The sequence below is a fragment of the Manis pentadactyla genome, chromosome 6, assembly GCF_030020395.1.
Source record: "Manis pentadactyla isolate mManPen7 chromosome 6, mManPen7.hap1, whole genome shotgun sequence".
Lineage (NCBI taxonomy): Eukaryota > Metazoa > Chordata > Mammalia > Pholidota > Manidae > Manis > Manis pentadactyla.
The window spans coordinates 128,971,304-128,992,422 of NC_080024.1; the positions used below are offsets into that span (position 1 = coordinate 128,971,304).

The window sequence follows — 21,119 nt, forward strand, 5'->3', positions numbered from 1 at the left end:
ATAAATGGATACATTGTTTCTTCATTGCCTAACAGTAAAGTCCAATCTCTGGTAACTCAGGGCCTTCCAGAATATTGTGTTCTAAGCTACTTTCTGAGCTGTTCCCCTAATATTTTCTCTGAATATTTTGTTTTCTTCCATCTTTATGACTACTTTGTTGAAGCCATTTTTCAGCAAAGAATGTCCGTCTTCTTAATAATGAGTCTTCTGTAACTTCTACTTGCCAAAATCCAGCCTGTCCTCCAAGATCTATTCTTAAGGTCACTATGATTAATAATACTCTGAATATTCATAGTACTTAGTGCTTTTATTATAAGTTGCACTTGCATTTTGCTTTCTGTTATAGATATTTGGACACTTTTAACTCCTTGAAGTCTAAGCTAAATCTGTCAGTCACTTAGAAACACAATGTCTCACACACTTAAAAAATATCTAGTAAACATGAACCTGTAAATGTTAGCCTTTACTAGTTTTCCCACTTAATAACAACAAAAAGTTTCTTCTCCCTGAACACCAGTCTAGGTCATATTTTATTATAAGAGCCCACTCAAGTTCTCCACAGGTCATTACTACTAACCAGTTACTTCCCAAGACAGTAAATTGTGACTCACATGGTAGGAAAATGACTTTTAACTACTGGTAGATCTGAGTCTCTGTGTAGCACAGCAGAGTATTTTAGAGTTACAGTATGGGAAAAGCTCACAGAGGTATAATGACTTAGACAACTTCATGTGACTAACAAGAGACAGAACGAAGACTTGAACCCAAACCTTTTGATTCCCATATCCAGTATTTTTGAAACCAGGATTCTGAATTCTCAGTATTGTACTTACCACTGTACTATGTTCTATGTTACATGTCAAACTTTTTTGGCCACAGACCAAACAATCCTGTTATTTTTCAAGTACACCTTTTTTTTTTTGCTTTTTACAAACTCAACCATTTAAAACATGCTTTAAGATAGAAACTTTAAACTTCTGTGTCTGAGCATTTCTTCAGAAGAGATCTACCCTTCAGAGTTGGTCATTTATATTTCATTTTGCTCAGTCCCTATCGACAGCTCTACAAATTTCCCTTCATGAGTTTTCCTTATTGCACACTTGACATTTATTTTCCTGGGCAGTTACAATATATAATGGAGCTAAAACTCCACACTTGAAATTAATGCTGCTGCCTAACACCTCATTTCAGTTTATAGCTTCATTGACAAACCCCAAACTCACTAGCTTACAAATAGATAATTAGTTACTACTACTTAAGATTCTTGAGTCAAGGTTTCAGCCAGAGCCCAGCCACACAGTTCCTTTGTTTTCTCTTATGTCTGGCAGTTTCGTTCATTCAGCTTTGTTCAGCTGGTGATCGGGTTTGTCTGGAAGGTTCAAAAAGGTACCACTCAAACATCTTCACTTTGTTGCTCCTGCAGATGGCCTGTCTCTCTCTACTTCTTCTGTCACCACTTAGTACTCCAGCCTGAGCTGCTGTTCTGCGTGGCAGCTGGCTTCTGCAAAAGAATGAGAAAGCAGAAATAGCAGACCTCTTAAAACTAGTCTCAAGGCCAGATTCACAGGGAGGAGAAACAAGTTCCAGATGCACAGGGGGAAGAAAGAGATTCTACCTCTTGACAAAAGAGAGGGATGTATACGCAGAGAGGAGAGGAATTAAGTGTGTCATCTTTGAAGGCTTAACTGCCACTCATCTAATATGCTTAAAGTTTGAGCTTTCAAGTTCTGTAAAACAGACTTGTGGCATACTTTATATTAGTGGTTTGGTTTTGAAATTGTTTTGTCAGTGTGCAAAATTTGCTGTTTTGCATTGCTTGCTGAATCTAAGAATAAACTATTTCTTAAGTCTCTGTATTAAAAAGAGAAGAGAAGTGCTGGCTGAAAATGGGACCATAACTATATTCAGGGGAAGTTGTAATAATGAAATTTTAGTTTATCGGTGTTTCTGGGCCTCAATTTCCAGTCTTAAAAGTGATTGGCATTGAGGTAAAAACTAACAAATTTGATTTGTCAGAGACACACAAAGATCAGTTGCTTTCCATATGTAAAGCTAATACTACCACAAAGACTAAAATTAAATGAAATTCCCTCCCACTGCCCAGAACCAATGGATAAATTAAGAGGTAATGCATGTACCTTTTCTATTCAGAGAAAATATGAATATGGATGATGAATTGGTAATAGAGATAGACATACTCTTAAATTAGACATGGCAAAGATCATTTCATAAGCATTAACTAATAGATAATTGTATTTCTTGGAAAGAAACATTAAGCCTATTTTTCCAAGTGCCTGTTTTTTCACTTCAGTAAAATGGTACGTAAGATGTAGAAATCCTGGATAGTTATTTAGAATTACTTTGGCCTCAGTTGTTAAATACTCTTTTGGGCTAGAATATATTCCTGATAACAAAATAGTTTAGAAAATTAAGATGTAGCAGCATGAATATGAGTTAAGAGCAAATATGTGGATGATTACAGCAGTGTAAGGACCATCATCATCATCATAGACTAGGAAAAGTAGAGCTTTAACACAGCATGAGTATTAGTGTAGACTACATGTTTTAGATTACATCTCAGCTCTCAATTTTATAATAATGATAGACATAGTATCTGAGATCATCACAGCCTTTATTTTCTTGAACTTTGTTCTTTATTAATGCTTCCTAGTTTTTAATATCATATAATCCTTCCTATAGCCAAATAAGTGAGTTTTAGCATCATCCTCTTTGATAGACAAGAAGAGCCACATAAAAAGTTGTTTCTTAGCTTATTAAACTCAGGTCTTCTTTACCAGAATCTCATTGTCTTTTATCCTAAGAAATGAACTTAAAAATGTTCATGCTGTTTTTTAGGTTTCCTTAAATTTGTTACTTCTGCCTATGCTATTACACAACTAAAACAATATCAAAATAAAATAACCTTAGGAGTTTTAATTTCATTTAAATTTGCTTAAGCATGGAATGGTACAAGAGATACCGAATAAGGTCTGAGCTTCACGTAAGTCATTTCAAATTATAAAATTATAGAAGCATAGCTATTTCTTAAGTGATCTCAAGAGATGTTTATTTTCTCTTTGAAATTCACATGTCTAAATACTGTATATTTTCTGAGTATAATTCACAAGCACACTCAAGTTCTGATGACTGATATCTGTTTTTTGGTCACTCACAGCATCTATTATAAGGCTGCATATTGTTAATTGACTTATGCTAATTTTTTGACTTATGCTAATTTTAATGCCTTTTTGCTACCATGGGTCACAGAGCCAGTTTTTTAAAAATGGAGATAGGCTGATAATATGTTAGCAAAAGTTACAGTTGTTTCAGCATAAAAGAAATTATACACTAAAAGAAGACTACAAAATTGTCAGATCCAACTATTATACTGAAATGTTGAAAAGGCTTATTTTCTTCCATCATGCCATTCCCTAAGAAGGCAGAGATTAAATACTGCAATATTTGTTGCCTAGCAACGCCCACCTATTAGTGGCACAAATTTTCCACTGAATAACACTTTTATTTGGGTCATTGTCTTTGAAATTGCATCATCAGAACTCTCCTACCACTGAAATTATTCTTAAAGGGCTTTTTAGTCTTGTCTGCACAGAAAGGTAGAGATCACTTAGTTTGGGTCACCTACTGTTCTGAAACTAAGCTTGTCAGTGGTGATTTCTCACAATGTAGCCCATTTCTTCCGTTTCTTTATCCTGTTTCTTCTTCACTGACTTATGGTAGAAGTCTGGAGAATGGAGTTTGGTTTCCATTAATCTTAACACATATCAAATCCAATTATCTGGATCTTAGTAGATTAAATAGGGATAGAGATGAATTATTTACAAACAGCAAAAATACAAAGAGGAACAGATTGGGTTCAGAAAGTTTACCCAAGTTCCAGCTCAAGATACTAAGAACACATCACTGCTGTCCACCTGGCAAGCATCCTTATTTTAGCCCCTGTGTTTCAAAAGGAAGGTCCAAGCAAAGAGCACATAAATTTTTAGTCACATCTTACATGCCTTTAATTGAAGAGAATTCGACTCTCTATACTTGTTGGGATTAAAAACAACAACAAAAGGAGGAAAATGGTATGGTTGTTCTGCCTGACATTATTACGTCCTCTAATAAATGTTGGGGGAGCTGCTTCGGGAGCATTGCAAATCCTGAGTGCCACCCATGACATGGCACCTTCCATGCTGAATGCAGTTCCCATATGGCAGTCTCGTTTTTTCCTACATCATAGCCTCTCAAGTGTAAGCAGTCTGCACCAGTTGCTACTTAAATAAACAGGGTTTTTTTCTTTGTATCAGGATTAGGTGGAAAGTTTGCAGTCTTGGACTTTTTGAGAGTTGACTGTCTCTAATGTGTTGCCTTCTGTAGGACTTTTCTTGAGTGATTTTATTTATATATATATATATATATGCCTATTTACCTTCATGTACAGACCTTAGCTCCTAAACCCAGTGTAGGATGCTTCCATTGTAACTACTCTGCTGTCTCATCTACTCTGAGAAGGCATAGGTGCAAAAGATACCCTACAGAGGAAAGAATGAAGCATCATTTCCTGAGTTCACATTAAATGGACCTTATTTTACAATTAAGATAAAGAAAGCATTGTAAAGTATTTCATTTATCAAAACAAAAGCATTGAATTCTGTGGCCAAATAGAAATACTTTTGCTCTAAACTGTATTTTTAATTAAGTAAATGGTTTTCCAAAAAGATAATTCCTAGACCAGTGGCTTTAAATAAACAAACAAAAAACACCATATCATAGTTATTCTGTATCATTTTGTGTCCCAGATCTATCCTAACTTACTGATATCCTGGGAGGAATAACAACAAAGAAACAACAATAATGACAATAATTACAGCCAGGAATTATATAGAGTACTTTCTCTGTATCACTTCACTTAATTCTCACACCTGGGAAGTAGGTGTATCTATCACCAAGGTAGTTCTACAGATGAGAAAAATGAGACTTAGGTAGTTAAATTGCTTGCCCAGGGTCTCAAGATTAATAGATGATGAAGTCCAGATTCAGACCTAAACCCTTGGTTGCAGAAATAAACACTAGTTTTTAAATAATGCTTTTCTTGATAAGACATCTAACCTTTATTAGTTACGAATAAATTTTGTTGTGTGTAGTGAACTTTAAAAATACACTTGTAAATTTAAAAAATGATCTTTTAACTTTTATCTCAATCTTTCATTTGACCATGAAAAGATAAAAAGCAGCTGTGCAAAGAGCCAATAGAGTATGATATAAAGTGAAATCATTGGAAACTGTTAATCCCAGATAAATATGATAAATACAGGACAACATTTATTTTGCACACTGGCCAAAAACCAGTCTTGAACTTTATTGACCTGCATGCTGTTCTCATTCTCCCGTGGCCAGCATGCTGCACAACTGCCCAGTATGACCCGTACATAATGTTTTTAAAAAAATATAATGTGGGCACTTGGTGTACAAACGTTTTAAAATCTCAAGAGTAGCTAAGTATTTTTTTTTTTTAATAATTATTTTTTATTGAAGGGTAATTGACACACAGTATTACATTACATGAGTTTCAACTGTACAACACAGTGGTAGAACATTTATATACATAATTCTAGGTTCCAGCTATCACCCTACCAGGCTGTTACAATATCTTGACTATATTCCTTATGCTATACATTACATCCCGGTTACTAATTTATTTTACCATTGGAAGTCTGTCCTTTTTTTTTTTTTTTTTGTGAGGGCATCTCTCATATTTATTGATCAGATGGTTGTTAACGACAATAAAATTCTGTATAGGGGAGTCAGTGCTCAATGCACAATCATTAATCCACCCCAAGCCTAATTTTTGTCAGTCTCCAATCTTCTGAGGCATAACAAACAAGTTTTTACATGTAGAACAAATTCTTACATAATGAATAAGTTACATAGTGAACAGTACAAGGGCAGTCATCACAGAAACTTTCGGTTTTGCTCATGCATTATGAACTATAAACAGTAAGTTCAAATATGAATACTCATTTGGTTTTTATACTTGATTTATATGTGGATACCACATTTCTCTCTTTATTATTATTATTTTTAATAAAATGCTGAAGTGGTAGGTAGATACAAGATAAAGGTAGAAAACATAGTTTAGTGTTGTAAGAGAGCACATGTAGATGATCAGGTGTGTGCCCTTAGACTATGTGTTAATGCAAGCTAGACCAGGGCAATAAAACATCCACGTATGCAGAACATTTCTCTCAGAACTGGGGGGTGAGGTTCTAAGCCTCACCTCTGTTGATCCCCAATTTCTCACCTGATGGCCCCCCTGCGACTGTGCCTGTCTTAGGTTGTTCCTCCCTTGAGGAATCTTACCCGTCTCTGACTAACCAGTCATCTTCCGGGGCCATACAGGGAAATGTGAAGTTGGTAAGTGAGAGAGAAGCCTTATTGTTTGAAAAAGTTAGCTTTTTACTTCTTTGCATATTTATGCCCTGTGGCTTCTATGCCCAGCATTTGTCTTGAGGTATCTTTACCACTTGGAAGAATTATGATACTCGGTAAATTTGATATGAGGCACGAATTCTATTTAAGGGTTGTAATTAGGAAGGAAGAAGAAAAGCTATAGAAGTAGCAGGCGGAAGAAAACATGGGAAGATTGATTATTTCTTTGATATATCTTCTTGTAGAGTAACTTCAGCATGTACAGGTTTTAAGCTACTAATTAAATTGCACACACACATTAACATAATAGGAGTATAGTTACATAACCAAAGCATATCTGTAATTACCAGCCATCTGCAGTGAAACCAAGAAAACCAGTTAGGCACCTTAGGCATTTGTGAAAACTTATCTATGATATGGTGGATATTGTCCAACTGAACTTGAACAGTCTGAGAGAAATCAGACAAATTAAAACAACCCATTCCTGGGGAATGTTCACATCCCTTATGTTCTTTTAACAGTAAATAGTCTGTAGTTGTATGACTTTGGAGCGCTACAATTTGCACTTCTCCAAATTCTTGGTTGAGTTCCAACAGTATAGATCCAGTCAAATTTGTTGTTTTACTGTATGCACAGGCCAGCTTAGATATCTCCTTCCTCATTCCCATGGCAAGTCCAGGAACTGGTGGGATGAGTGCATCTACAGCTGTAGCAGTGCGTGGATCTTTGTTGGGGTTTTTTGATGATCATCTTCTGGCATGAGTCTTCCAGAGAGTGCAGATGTTGGAAGTTCTTTTTCATATCGTATCTTAGTTCATTTTCGGGGTAGCCCAATTAGGCTTTGATCCTCTGTATAAACACAAACAGACCCTTTGCCTACACTTTTATATGCCCTTTATACCCTTGTGTAGAACTCGTTGGAGGTTACCACACAGGAACTGCCCTTTTTTTTTTTTTTTTGCTATCACTAATCTACACTTACATGACGAATATTATGTTTACTAGGCTCTCCCCTATAAACCCCTTTACAGTCACTGTCCATCAGCATAGCAAAATGTTGTAGAATCACTACTTGCCTTCTCTGTGTTGTACAGCCCTCCCTTTTCTCCTACCCCCCCATGCATGTTAATCTTAATACCCCCCTACTTCTCCCCCCCTTATCCCTCCCTACCCACCCATCCTCCCCAGTCCCTTTCCCTTTGGTACCTGTTAGTCCATTCTTGAGTTCTGTGATTCTGCTGCTGTTTTGTTCCTTCAGTTTTTCCTTTGTTCTTATATTCCACAGATAAGTGAAATCATTTGGTATTTCTCTTTCTCCGCTTGGCTTGTTTCACTGAACATAATACCCTCCAGCTCCATCCATGTTGCTGCAAATGATTGGATTTGCCCTTTTCTTATGGCTGAGTAGTATTCCATTGTGTATATGTACCACATCTTCTTTATCCATTCATCTATTGATGGACATTTAGGTTGCTTCCAATTCTTGGCTATTGTAAATAGTGCTGCAATAAACATAGGGGTGCATCTGTCTTTCTCAAACTTGATTGCTGCGTTCTTAGGGTAAATTCCTAGGAGTGGAATTCCTGGGTCAAATGGTAAGTCTGTTTTGAGTATTTTGATGTACCTCCATACTGCTTTCCACAATGGTTGAACTAACTTACATTCCCACCAGCAGTGTAGGAGGGTTCCCCTTTCTCCACAGCCTCGCCAACATTTGTTGTTGTTTGTCTTTTGGATGGCAGCCATCCTTACTGGTGTGAGGTGATACCTCATTGTAGTTTTAATTTGCATTTCTCTGATAATTAGCGATGTGGAGCATCTTTTCATGTGTCTGTTGGCCATCTGTATTTCTTTTTTGGAGAATTGTCTCTTCAGTTCCTCTGCCCATTTTTTAATTGGGTTATTTGTTTTTTGTTTGTTGAGGCGTGAGAGCTCCTCATATATTCTGGACGTCAAGCCTTTATCGGATGTGTCATTTTCAAATATATTCTCCCATACTGTAGGGATCCTTCTTGTTCTATTGATGGTGTCTTTTGCTGTACAGAAGCTTTTCAGCTGAATATAGTCTCACTTGTTCATTTTTGCTGTTGTTTTCCTTGCCCGGGGAGATATGTTCAAGAAGAGGTCACTCATGTTTATGTCTAAGAGGTTTGTGCCTATGTTTTCTTCCAAGAGTTTAATGGTTTCATGGCTTACATTCAGGTCTTTGATCCATTTTGAGTTTACTTTTGTATATGGGGTTAGACAATGGTCCAGTTTCATTCTCCTACATGTAGCTGTCCAGTTTTGCCAGCACCACCTGTTGAAGAGACTGTCATTTTGCCATTGTATGTCCATGGCTCCTTTATCAAATATTAATTGACCATATATGTCTGGGTTAATGTCTGGATTCTCTAGTCTGTTCCATTGGTCTGTGGCTCTGCTCTTGTGCCAGTACCAAATTGTCTTGATTACTATGGCTTTATAGTAGAGCTTGAAGTTGGGGAGTGAGATCCCCCCTACTTTATTCTTCTTTCTCAGGATTGCTTTGGCTATTCGGGGTCTTTGGTGTTTCCATATGAATTTTTGAATTATTTGTTCCAGTTCATTGAAGAATGTTGCTGGTAGTTTCATAGGGATTGCATCAAATCTGTATATTGCTTTGGGCAGGATGGCCATTTTGACGATATTAATTCTTCCTAGCCACGAGCATGGGATGAGTTTCCATCTGTTAGTGTCCCCTTTAATTTCTCTTAAGAGTGACTTGTAGTTTTCAGAGTATAAGTCTTTCACTTCTTTGGTTAGGTTTATTCCTAGGTATTTTATTTTTTTTGATGCAATTGTGAATGGAGTTGTTTTCCTGATTTCTCTTTCTGTTGGTTCATTGTTAGTATATAGGAAAGCCACAGATTGCTGTGTGTTGATTTTGTATCCTGCAACTTTGCTGTATTCCGATATCAGTTCTAGTAGTTTTGGGGTGGAGTCTTTAGTGTTTTTTATGTACAGTATCATGTCATCTGCAAATAGTGACAGTTTGACTTCTTCTTTGCCAATCTGGATTCCTTGTATTTTTTTGTTTTGTCTGATTGCCGTGGCTAGGACCTCCAGTACTATGTTAAATAACAGTGGAGAGAGTGGGCATCCCTGTCTAGTTCCCGATCTCAGAGGAAATGCTTTCAGCTTCTCGCTATTCAATATAATGTTGGCTGTGGGTTTTTCATAGATGGCCTTTATTATGTTGAGGTACTTGCCCTCTATTCCCATTTTGCTGAGAGTTTTTAACATGAATGGATGTTGAACTTTGTCAAATGCTTTTTCAGCATCTATGGAGATGATCATGTGGTTTTTGTCTTTCTTTTTGTTGATGTGGTGGATGATGTTGATGGACTTTCGAATGTTGTACCATCCTTGCATCCCTGGAATGAATCCCACTTGGTCATGTTGTATGATCCTTTTGATGTATTTTTGAATTCGGTTTGCTAATATTTTGTTGAGTATTTTTGCATCTACTTTCATCAGGGATATTGGTCTGTATTTTTCTTTTTTGGTGGGGTCTTTGCCTGGTTTTGGTATTAGGGTGATGTTAGCTTCATAGAATGAGTTTGGGAGTATCCCCTCCTCCTCTATTTTTTGGAAAACTTTAAAGAGAATGGGTATTATGTCTTCCCTGTATGTCTGATAAAATTCCGAGGTAAATCCATCTGGCCCGGGGGTTTTGTTCTTTGGTAGTTTTTTGATTACCTCTTCAATTTCGTTGCTGGTAATTGGTCTGTTTAGATTTTCTGTTTCTTCCTGGGTCAATCTTGGAAGGTTATATTTTTCTAGGAAGTTGTCCATTTCTCCTAGGTTTCCCAGCTTGTTAGCATATAGGTTTTCATAGTATTCTCCAATAATTCTTTGCATTTCCGTGGGGTCCGTCGTGATTTTTCCTTTCTCGTTTCTGATACTGTTGATTTGTGTTGACTCTCTTTTCTTCTTAATAAGTCTGGCTAGAGGCTTATCTATTTTGTTTATTTTCTTGAAGAACCAGCTCTTGGTTTCATTGATTTTTGCTATTGTTTTATTCTTCTCAATTTTATTTATTTCTTCTCTGATCTTTATTATGTCCCTCCTTCTGCTGACCTTAGGCCTCATCTGTTCTTCTTTTTCCAATTTCGATAATTGTGACATTAGACCATTCATTTGGGATTGCTCTTCCTTTTTTAAATATGCTTGGATTGCTATATACTTTCCTCTTAAGACTGCTTTTGCTGTGTCCCACAGAAGTTGGGGCTTAGTGTTGTTGTTGTCATTTGTTTCCATATATTGCTGGATCTCCATTTTGATTTGGTCATTGATCCATTGATTATTTAGGAGCGTGTTGTTAAGCCTCCATGTGTTTGTGAGCCTCTTTGCTTTCTTTGTACAGTTTATTTCTAGTTTTATGCCTTTGTGTTCTGAAAAGTTGGTTGGTAGGATTTCAATCTTTTGGAATTTTCTGAGGCTCTTTTTGTGGCCTAGTATGTGGTCTATTCTGGAGAATGTTCCATGTGCACTTGAGAAGAATGTATATCCCGCTGCTTTTGGATGTAGAGTTCTATAGATGTCTATTAGGTCCATCTGCTCTACTGTGTTGTTCAGTACTTCCGTGTCCTTACTTATTTTCTGCCCAATGGATCTATCCTTTGGGGTGAGTGGTGTGTTGAAGTCTCCTAGAATGAATGCATTGCAGTCTATATCCCCCTTTAGTTCTGTTAGTATTTGTTTCACATATGCTGGTGCTCCTGTGTTGGGTGCATATATATTTAGAATGGTTATATCCTCTTGTTTGACTGAGCCCTTTATCATTATGTAGTGTCCTTCTTTATCTCTTGTTACTTTCTTTGTTTTGAAGTCTATTTTGTCTGATATTAGTACTGCAACCCCTGCTTTCTTCTCACTGTTGTTTGCTTGAAAGACGTTTTTCCATCCCTTGACTTTTAGTCTGTACATGTCTTTGGGTTTGAGGTGAGTTTCTTGTAAGCAGCATATAGATGGGTCTTGCTTTTTTATCCATTCTGTTACTCTGTGTCTTTTGATTGGTGCATTCAACCCATTAACATTTAGGGTGACTATTGAAAGATATGTACTTATTGCCATTGCAGGCTTTAAATTCGTGGTTACCAAAGGTTCAAGGTTAGCCTCTTTAGTATCTTACTGCCTAACTTAGCTCGCTTATTGAGCTGTTATATACACTGTCTGGAGATTCTTTTCTTCTCTCCCTTCTTGTTCCTCCTCCTCGATTCTTCATATGTTGGGTGTTTTGTGCTGTGCTCCTTCTAGGAGTGCTTCCATCTACAGCAGTCCCTGTAAGATGTTCTGTAGAGGTGGTTTGTGGAAAGCAAATTCCCTCAGCTTTTGTTTGTCTGGGAATTGTTTAATCCCACCGTCATATTTGAATGATAGTCGTGCTGGATACAGTATCCTTGGTTCAAGGCCCTTCTGTTTCATTGTATTAAATATATCATGCCATTCTCTTCTGGCCTGTAGGGTTTCTGTTGAGAAATCTGACGTTAGCCTGATGGGTTTCCCTTTATAGGTGACCTTTTTCTCTCTAGCTGCCTTGAACACTCTTTCCTTGTCCTTGATCTTTGCCATTTTAATTATTATGTGTCTTGGTGTTGCCCTTCTTGGATCCTTTCTGTTGGGGGTTCTGTGTATTTCCGTGGTCTGTTTGATTACTTCCTTCCCCAGTGTGGGGTAGTTTTCAGCAATTATTTCTTCTAAGATACTTTCCATCTCTTTTCCTCTCTCTTCTTCTTCTGGGACCCCTATAATACGGATATTTTTCCTTTTGGATTGGTCACACAGTTCTCTTAATATTGTTTCATTCCTGGAGATCCTTTTGTCTCTCTCTATGTCAGCTTCTATGCGTTCCTGTTCTCTGATTTCAATTCCATCAATGGCCTCTTGCATTCTATCCATTCTGCTTATAAACCCTTCCAGAGTTTGTTTCATTTCTGCGATCTCCTTTCTGGCATCTGTGATCTCTTTCCGGACTTCATCCCATTTTTCTTGCATATTTCTCTGCATCTCTGTCAGCATGTTTATGATTCTTATTTTGAATTCTTTTTCAGGAAGACTGGTTAGGTCTGTCTCCTTCTCTGGTGTTGTCTCTGTGATCTTTGTCTGCCTGTAGCTTTGCCTTTTCATGGTGATAGGAATAGTCTGCAGAACTGGGACGAGTGACGGCTGGAAGGACTTCCTTTCTTGTTGGTTTGTGGCCCTCCTCTCCTGGGAGAACAGCGGCCTCTAGTGGCTTGTGCTGCGCAGCTGCGCGCAGACAGTGTTTCTGCTTCCTGCCCGGCTGCTATGGAGTTAATCTCTGCTGTTGCTGTGGGCGTGGCCTGGCTCGGGCAGCTACTCCAAAATGGTGGTGTCCCGTTGGAGCAGGAGCTGCTGGGAGGCTATTTATCTCTGTAAGGGGCCTCCCTGCTCCCTGCAGCCCAGGGGTTAGGGTGCCCAGAGATCCCGGATTCCCTACCTCTGGATTAAGTGACCCGCCCTGCCCCTTTAAGACTTCCAAAAAGCACCCGCCAAAACAAAACAACGACCACAAAAAAAAAAAAATTTTTTTAATTAAAAAAAAAAAGGTGGTCGTTTGTTTTTCTTTATTCTCCGGTGCCAGCCTCAGGCCTCTGCTCACCGGTCTTTCTGCCCTGTTTCCCTAGTATTGGGGTCCCTATCCCTTTAAGACTTCCAAAAAGCGCTCGCCAAAACAAAGCAGCAAAAAAGCAAAAAAAAAAATAAATGGTCGCGCGCTTTTCTTATGTCCTCTGTCGCCCAGCCTCCAGTGCCTGCTCACTGTTCTTGCTGCCCTGTTTTCCCAGTATCGAGGGCCCTGCACTCTGGCCCGGATGGCTGGGTGTTCGGCAGTCCTGGGCTCCGTCTCCCTCCCGCTCTGCCTGCTCTTCTCCCGCGGGGAGCTGGGGGGAGGGGCGCTCGGCTCCCCCGGGGCTGGGGCTTGTATCTTACCCCCTTCGCGAGGCGCTGGGTTCTCTCAGGTGTGGATGTGGTCTGGATATTGTCCTGTGTCGTCTGATCTTTATTCTAGGAAGGGTTGTCTTTGTTATATTTTCATAGATATATGTTGTTTTGGGAGGAGATTTCCGCTGCTCTACTCACGCCGCCATCTTTCGCCCCTCTCACTAAGTATTTTAATAGCAACAGTCCTCAGATTGCCCCATTATTTTCAGCTAAAATGCCTTGCAGTTTATTTGTCATCTGTACAAATTTAATTTCCTTATCTAGAGAGCACTTGCAAAAATCCATGGTAAGACTGCCTGTTTGCATAATTAACTGCTTTGAGTAAGGCTAGTTGTTATATACAGTTGCTTTCCTGCCCCTTTGTGTTAAATCAAGCCCTTTTATATAAATTCATCACATGTATAGGGAGTTGAATATTTGGAGACTGGCTCTGCTACATAGTATTACTAATTTTTTTTTCATAGACACACTGACACATTGAAGTATTTAGGAACTACATGAGACAGCATCTGTTTAGAAGTAGCATCTTCTCACACATACAAATACACATATACACAGGTGTGGGTTTTGATTGTTTCCAGGATATTTAGATTTCCTAATATGTCATAGAGACTGTTCATAATTTGGCCTTAACCTGCATTTTCAATTTCCATCATCTTCAAAAAGCCTTCAAAAGGAAGCTTCTTTGTAGTTTCATTGATTTACCCCCATGAGAATACCTCATCCCCAATACCTGCTCTCCACCCTACAAGCAGTACACCTTTGCTCTTTATTCCCTATCCATTTGCCTAACTTTTGGGTGCACACACCTGTGTGTGTGTGTGTGTGTGTGTGTGTGTGTGAGTGTGATGAGATGACTATATAAGCATTTTTGTCTTTCGGCATTTTTTTTGGTCTTAAGTAACTTGGGGTCTCCTACAGAACCAGAACTGTTCCGGGCACATAATAGGCACCAAATAAATGTATGTCATTTTATATAAGTGCCAAGGACCATCTGAGAAGTTTATTTTCTCTGATACTGCCCTCAAGATAGTATTTTAACAACTTTTTAAATTGTAAATTATATTTTATTAACATTAAAAATAAATCATAATCGTATTCTTTTTAGAATGGCATTTTAAATTGTAGCAGATTAAAATCAGTGAACATCTTTCACATTTTTACACATGCGCATGCATGCATACACATGCACAGACATTTATCAGCAAGCCTTTTTTTCTTCACATTTTCTCTCAGTAATAATGAGGTGGAGTTCACAGGTGTTATATGTATGTTATGTTTGTTATATGTAAACCACTCTTAAGTCCTCTAAGATAAAGCCAGCATATATTTTACTGAACAAGGTGGCACATGAGTTTTGGATGATTCAGTGTATATTCATTCACTCAGGCAGAGTGATTGTCCTTACTGAGAGTGGGTGATTGGAAGCATCTGTATATGTTAAAAACAACCATTAACTGTTGCAGATTATTTTTGCATTAACTACTCCTCAAAAGTAATAGGTAGCCAGCCGTCTCTTAGTTTCACAGAATCCTAACTTTGAGAGATAGTGATAGGACAGTGTCACAGATACCACATATTATTGTGCCTTATATGAGGTCACTGTAGGTGCCTAGCACAAAATAGGTGCTAAAAATGTTGGTTTATTTTACTTCTAGTTTATATTTTAATAATAAACATTGTTAATGTGTTGGTCCCAAAAAAACTGTTGACTGGGCCTTTCTTGTTCTTTGAAGACTACTTTCTTTGATTGGACTCCAAACTATTAATATAATGAAGTGGTTGCACTCTGGAATAAGGCTACAGGTTTCCAGTCTCTCCAAAAATGTTGCACCAAGAACTAGCCCACTGCTCAAAAGCACATCTGTCACTGTGGAATTCAGTGCGATTGTTGCCTTCCTGGTGCTCGATTTGCCTGTGTGGTACTAATTGGGCCTTCTTGAGCTTAGTCAGCAAACATTTCCTCCCCCAAATACTTTCTCATGTAAGTTAATTTTTAAGACAACTCTTAGGAATCCTATACATTGTGGATAATTGAAATCCTCTTCATTGCATTTAGTAAAGTAATTTTCACTTTTAAAAATATATATAAACCTTTAAAAAAATTTAAGGACTAACATTAAGTGAGATTTTTTTTCTTTTGTTAAAGAATTACATGTATGTAAGCATTTTTTTAAATTGTAGACTCTTACCTTTGTGAACAGTGAAGTCAACTATTTTCTGTTTGTTTCTTTGTCTGTTTTTAATTTTTGTAGTACTGGAGAAAATGAAACCGGATTTGACCCGTCAAGATGTTTGACTCCAAGGAAACTACTTTGCAGCAGCCTGTGTCTAAGGAAGACTTCAGAGTAACAAGCAAGGAAGAGAATATTTAATCTTCAAGATACCATTTATCCTAAATGTTACATGGTACCTGAATTTATTTCCCTTGAATCGTATTGTTCAAATATGATCTTGAAGAATTTGTTTTGAAATATTGTATATGTTTTCAAATGTACACATTGTTAATAAGCTAAGAAGTGAGAAACTTATTCCAGGATCATGTACATATTATGAGAGTTTTAGAGAGATTTTATGTTGAAATATTAAACTTTTTAGCCTTTGAAACAAACATCCTTTTCTGTCTCCTCTTTTCACATCAGGATGGCAGAGGAATTTGGATTACTTGTCTTAGTTTACAGGTTTTTTTTGTTTTGTCTCTCCCTCCTTTTTTTCCTGTCTTCCCTTCCTCCTCCCAACCTCCCACAGTTTTGTTTGTGTTTGCTTAATGTACAGTACTTCCAGTTTTACACGTTATGGCTCATTCTTTCAGAATTCAAGAGTAATATTGTTAGGGTTCGGGACTCCGGGGCTTCTCCAGAGAACAAGCCACACAGGCACGGAGATGTAAATCCAAGCAAAGTCTTTATTCAGCCAGCTAGCTGGGGCCGACAGCACCTCCCCTGACACGCAGGTCGAGTCCGAGCTGTCGACCCCAAGCAACTTTAGGTATAGATTATATAGGATTTCCACAGCCATTGCACCAAAGCCCATACATTACCACAACCAATGAATTTAAAACACATCCCATGCTTTAACCAATAAAGTTGAAACGGGGACCTGCCGCTTGTCTGACCTTCGCACAAGCATCCCTTAACGTCTTGTCACGAGTCTCGTCCCCACGAGTTTCATCCCCACGAGTTTCATCCCCCTTAGGGTATGGAAACTGGGTGGCTCTCGCTCTAGGGTGTTTCCTGCATTCCTTTACAAATATATATTTCAAATAAGGTAGTCATTTTTCTTTTGCTCTTAAATAGTTTGTGATATTTTTTTAAACTAAATACTCCCCAAGATTGAAAAGTACATAGACCAGGATATGCAAATGTAGCATCTGACTTTCTGGCCAAAAGGTAATGTGACAGCAGCTTTTGGTATTGAAATGAAGATATTTTTACATATAAGTATAAATTGTTTTTCTGCAATAAATTCTTTTTTGATGCAAACTTGCTTTCAAAAGCTGTTTGAAATAGCTCCCCAGACTTTTTAATATAATATATCCTTCCTGATTTAAGCAAAATAATTTTTTGTCTTTTAAGCCTAGAAGTTAAACTAATGCATCTAGCTTTTCTGCTTCATGGAACTCTGGGAAAAGAGAACATACACAATTGAGAGGAGAAACATAGTGGTAATCTTTTCAGATTAATGTGTTGCATAGTCATGTGATTGTGTTTCAGAATAACTTTCAGTTTTTGGTGCTCAAAAAGCACATCTTTCACCTGAATAAATATTACGTATCAAATGATGGAAAAGATTAAGAAGGTTAAAATTAAGGCATAGTTTCAGAAAATGCCATTGATTATAATGTCTATTTGTTAACCAAATTCTTACATGTGAGCTTGCTTCTTTAGAGTGGGGTCACCAGCTGGAAGGCAAGTATATAATTAAATGAGAAATCTTAGAGGCATATGGAGTATGACTTGTATAAAACATACATTCTGATAAAACAAAAATACATACTAAAGATGAAAAGCCCACTGCAAATCATTGTGAAAGCCTGTATGCCCAAACTAATGGTCAAGCTTCCTCTGTCTTGGTTTTTCTCTGCTTCACATATTTACATCATTTTTTGTTGTCTAGAACAACAACATCTGCATTTTCATTCTTTTACTCCTATTTCTATTTGTACCTGCTCCAAAGTTTTCTTGAAATGTCCCTGTTGAAAGTGGACTCTCCACCCATCTCAACTCTTGTGATTCTTTATTTACAGCTTTTAAATTCCATGTAGTAAAGTTGGGTATTTTTGTTAAACTTGGATCTCCAATTTCAGAAGTTGGCAAACTTTTTCTGTAAGAGGCCAAGATAGTAAATATTTTCAGCTTTGGGTGTAAAAGAATGCAGGAAACACCCTAGAGCGAGAGCCACCCAGTTTCCATAGAAAATACTCGAGGCTAACATCCCTGACCCCTGCCCTAAGCTAGATAACTAGGAGTGGGCAACCCTAAGAGGGACGAAACTCATGATAAGACGTTAAAGAATGCTTGTGCAAAGGTCAGGCAAGCGGCGGGTCCCCGTTTCAACTTTATTGGTTAAAGTATGGGATGTGTTTTAAATTCATTAGTTGTGGTAATGTGTGGGCTTTAGTGCAACGGCTGTGAAAATCCTATATAATCTATACCTAAAGTTGCTTGGGGGTCGATAGCTCGGACTCGACCTGCGTGTCAGGGGAGGTGCTGTCAGCCCCAGCTAGCTGGCTGAATAAAGACTTTGCTTAGATTTACATCTCCGTGCCTGTGTAGTTTGTTCTCTGGAGAAGCCCCAGAGTCCCGAACCCTAACATGGGAAACGTGATATCGTTCACAACAACTCAACTCTGCTGTTGCAGTACAAAAGGCACCCATAGACAATATGTAAACAGATAGCATGACCAGATTTGCCCCTTGGGCTGAAATTTGCTGACCCCTGTTGAATTAACTGTGAGGCAAAATTGTTTCCATCTTACTCATCTTTATGAATTCCACACTTTATGTAGATAGCAGCATGTTTATAGTAGAGTCCTATACATAGGTTTTGAACTAATAGGACATTCTATAAAGACAGACAGCGACAGCTAGTCCAGAGAGTTGATCATGAATGCAAACTTGTGCAAACTTACTCAGTGAAAACTTGCTAAGAATTATAGGGGAGATAAAACTTAGAAGAAGGAAGAAAGGTATTGAGTGAGGAAGGATCATCTCTTGAGTATGATCAGTGGTTATGGTTTTGCTGAGAGTATTTTGGCTGTGGGTGGGTCATAAGCCTGCATCAGAAAGAAAAGTGAGTCATCAGTCTCAGTTTCTATTGCTCAAAGCAACCTCTTTGGGCCTACTTTCCCCCAAAATCTTGTTTCATTCTTCAGAGCTCCCTCTTTATAGTGTACTCTAAATGTTTCTTTATTGTTACTGCCATCCAGATTCTTTGGCAAGTTCTATAGTATTTCAAGAACAATGTTTGCTTTCAGTTTGAGAAATATATTTGTGAGGACACAGTACTTTAATTACAAAGTGTGAGTGTCATGGTCATGTATTGTAAGTTTTCAGAGAGATTTCTGAATGGGAGAGAGCAGCTGTAGATGGCAGCCAGTGAGAGTAGGGCACTGGGAAAGAAAGAAGTAAGGTTATGGTTCACAAACCTAAATAAGAGGATGACTCAACCTGAATTTTGTTACTCCTAATATACCAGAGTAAGATGTTCCCTGGTTCATTTGTATTACAGACTTTTCAGCGGGGTGTACAGTGCAGTACTAGCAGTCAGCATTTTTATACGGCCTGTACATGTCTGGGATGTGGTAATTGCTTCATGTTGCTTATCTCATTATTCTGTATAACAGTCCTGTGAGGTAGAATTGTCTCCCCATTTTCCAGAAGTTTAAGGAAGTTGAATCATCTGCCTAAGACTTAGCTGTGAGTGCAGAGTTGGGGTTTGAAGTGGAGTTACTCAGATTCCAGTGATGGCAGTCTTGACCATCAACTTCTAAGCCTTCGTTTCTCAGTGAGGCAGTAGTGATAGTACAGACATCCAGTGTGTGCACGTGTGTGTATGTGGCCCATTAGACTCGAAGCCCCCCAAAACAAGCTTATTCCTTTTCTTATTTATGTCATTACAGGGTTTCCAAGGGTAAAAACATACAGGTAAAATAAATCATAACCATGCAACTGTTAGCCTACAAGTGTAATGCAATTTATGTACTTGTACATAGATATAACATTGCAATTGGAAAAGAAAACTAGATTGAGACACTTAGGATTTTTTTTCCTCCAAATCCATTGTGAAACAATGTAGACTTTCTATAATTAGTTACAGAAAAATATACTAATTTGCCAAATGAATTATATATATATATATATAGCACCTGGATGGGATCCTGGAATAGAACAAAGACATTAACTTATGAATGAAATATAAAATATGGACTAGTTATCTTAAAAGGAATGAGGAGTCTCAGTAGTGAAGTCCCACCTGGTGACACTTAGAGAACCTGAACTCCTGCATCTGAAGGAGATCCTCAGCCTGAAATTGTTCCTTAGCACTATCCTCTCTTTCTTAACCTTGACTATTAAAAAAAGTACCAGGTAATTACTTTGTAGAAAACCCCTCAGTTTGGGTTTGTCCTCAAGTTTACTCAGTTTTTGTAGGAATACTTCAGAAATAATGCTGTGTTCTTCTCATGACATCTTATCACAAGGTAAATGATTTCAGCTGGTGGTGACTTATTACTTGGTTAAGATGGACTTTTCTAGTTTTCCCCATTCTGAAGTTAATTTGTATTTGATTCTTAATAAAAGGATAAATAGTTTATAGATGTTTTATGAGGAGATACTTTGAAACTGTGTATCTTTTTTTTCAAGCTATTACCTACCAATTTTAGCATATATTTATGATTCTTGCCTGAATCAATTATTACTGTACTTAAAAGCCAAATTTTTTTCCTTCTATACTTGTTAGTGTTCTGTAAGGTAGAACTGTCCTTTCTCCATTAATTATGTATTCATTTATTTATATTAATATGGACTCCATGGGTTCCTATTATACAATGCGTTCCTATTATTGCTTGTTTTAATGGTAAAACTGCCCCAGAACGGATCCGTTCAGGCTGGTGCCTGTGACCTTGTCATGGCCTCAGTAGGTTTTGAGCCCTTTTTTACTTTGGTGACACCAGATGTTTCAAGCTCATCTTGTATTTTCTCTGCCCCAAGTCTGAAGTCAGCATTTCTCCAAAGGAGGAGTCCAGGTTATTCTCTGGTCCAATTTTACCATATTACTCCTTATATAAGGTGTCTGATTTTTTTAAAATAGAAATTAATATAGTATCCTGAATATTGCCACTCAAACTGTGGAGTCTAAATGGGGGTAGGGTATATGGATGTAAGCTCAACGTAGGTAGCACAACCCTATCTGAATAAACAAAAGAATTTAACTAGAATTTAGCTCTACATCAATTCTTCTCGGCTTTAGATCATTACTACCAGTGTCTGCCTTGAGCACATCAGGACTGAATACCACACAGTATAAATTTCCATTTTCAGGAAAGGTAAATCGTCAGAGGCAGAAAGCTGATCAGAGGTTGCAGTGGGCTGGGAGTACAAACAGGAAGACCGGAAAGGGACACTCAGGAACTTTATGCAGTGATGGAGACGCTCTAAAACTGGATTTCTGTGATGGTTGCACAACTCCGTTTACTAAAAAAC

General features: G+C 37.8%; 1 protein-coding gene across 4 annotated transcripts in view; it reads left to right on the top strand.

Annotated features, from left to right (window-relative positions):
• The window catches only part of PIK3C3 (phosphatidylinositol 3-kinase catalytic subunit type 3), a 158,447-nt gene extending 142,420 nt beyond the window's left edge, over nt 1-16,027 (top strand). For all 4 annotated transcript variants that reach the window (XM_036885051.2, XM_036885053.2, XM_036885052.2 and 1 more), the window contains one exon: nt 15,672-16,027. In XM_036885051.2, coding sequence (XP_036740946.1) covers nt 15,672-15,686 — 15 coding nt within the window. In that variant the 3' untranslated portion in view covers nt 15,687-16,027. The remainder of the gene's footprint in view (nt 1-15,671) is intronic.
• The last annotated feature ends 5,092 nt before the right edge of the window (nt 16,028-21,119 follow it).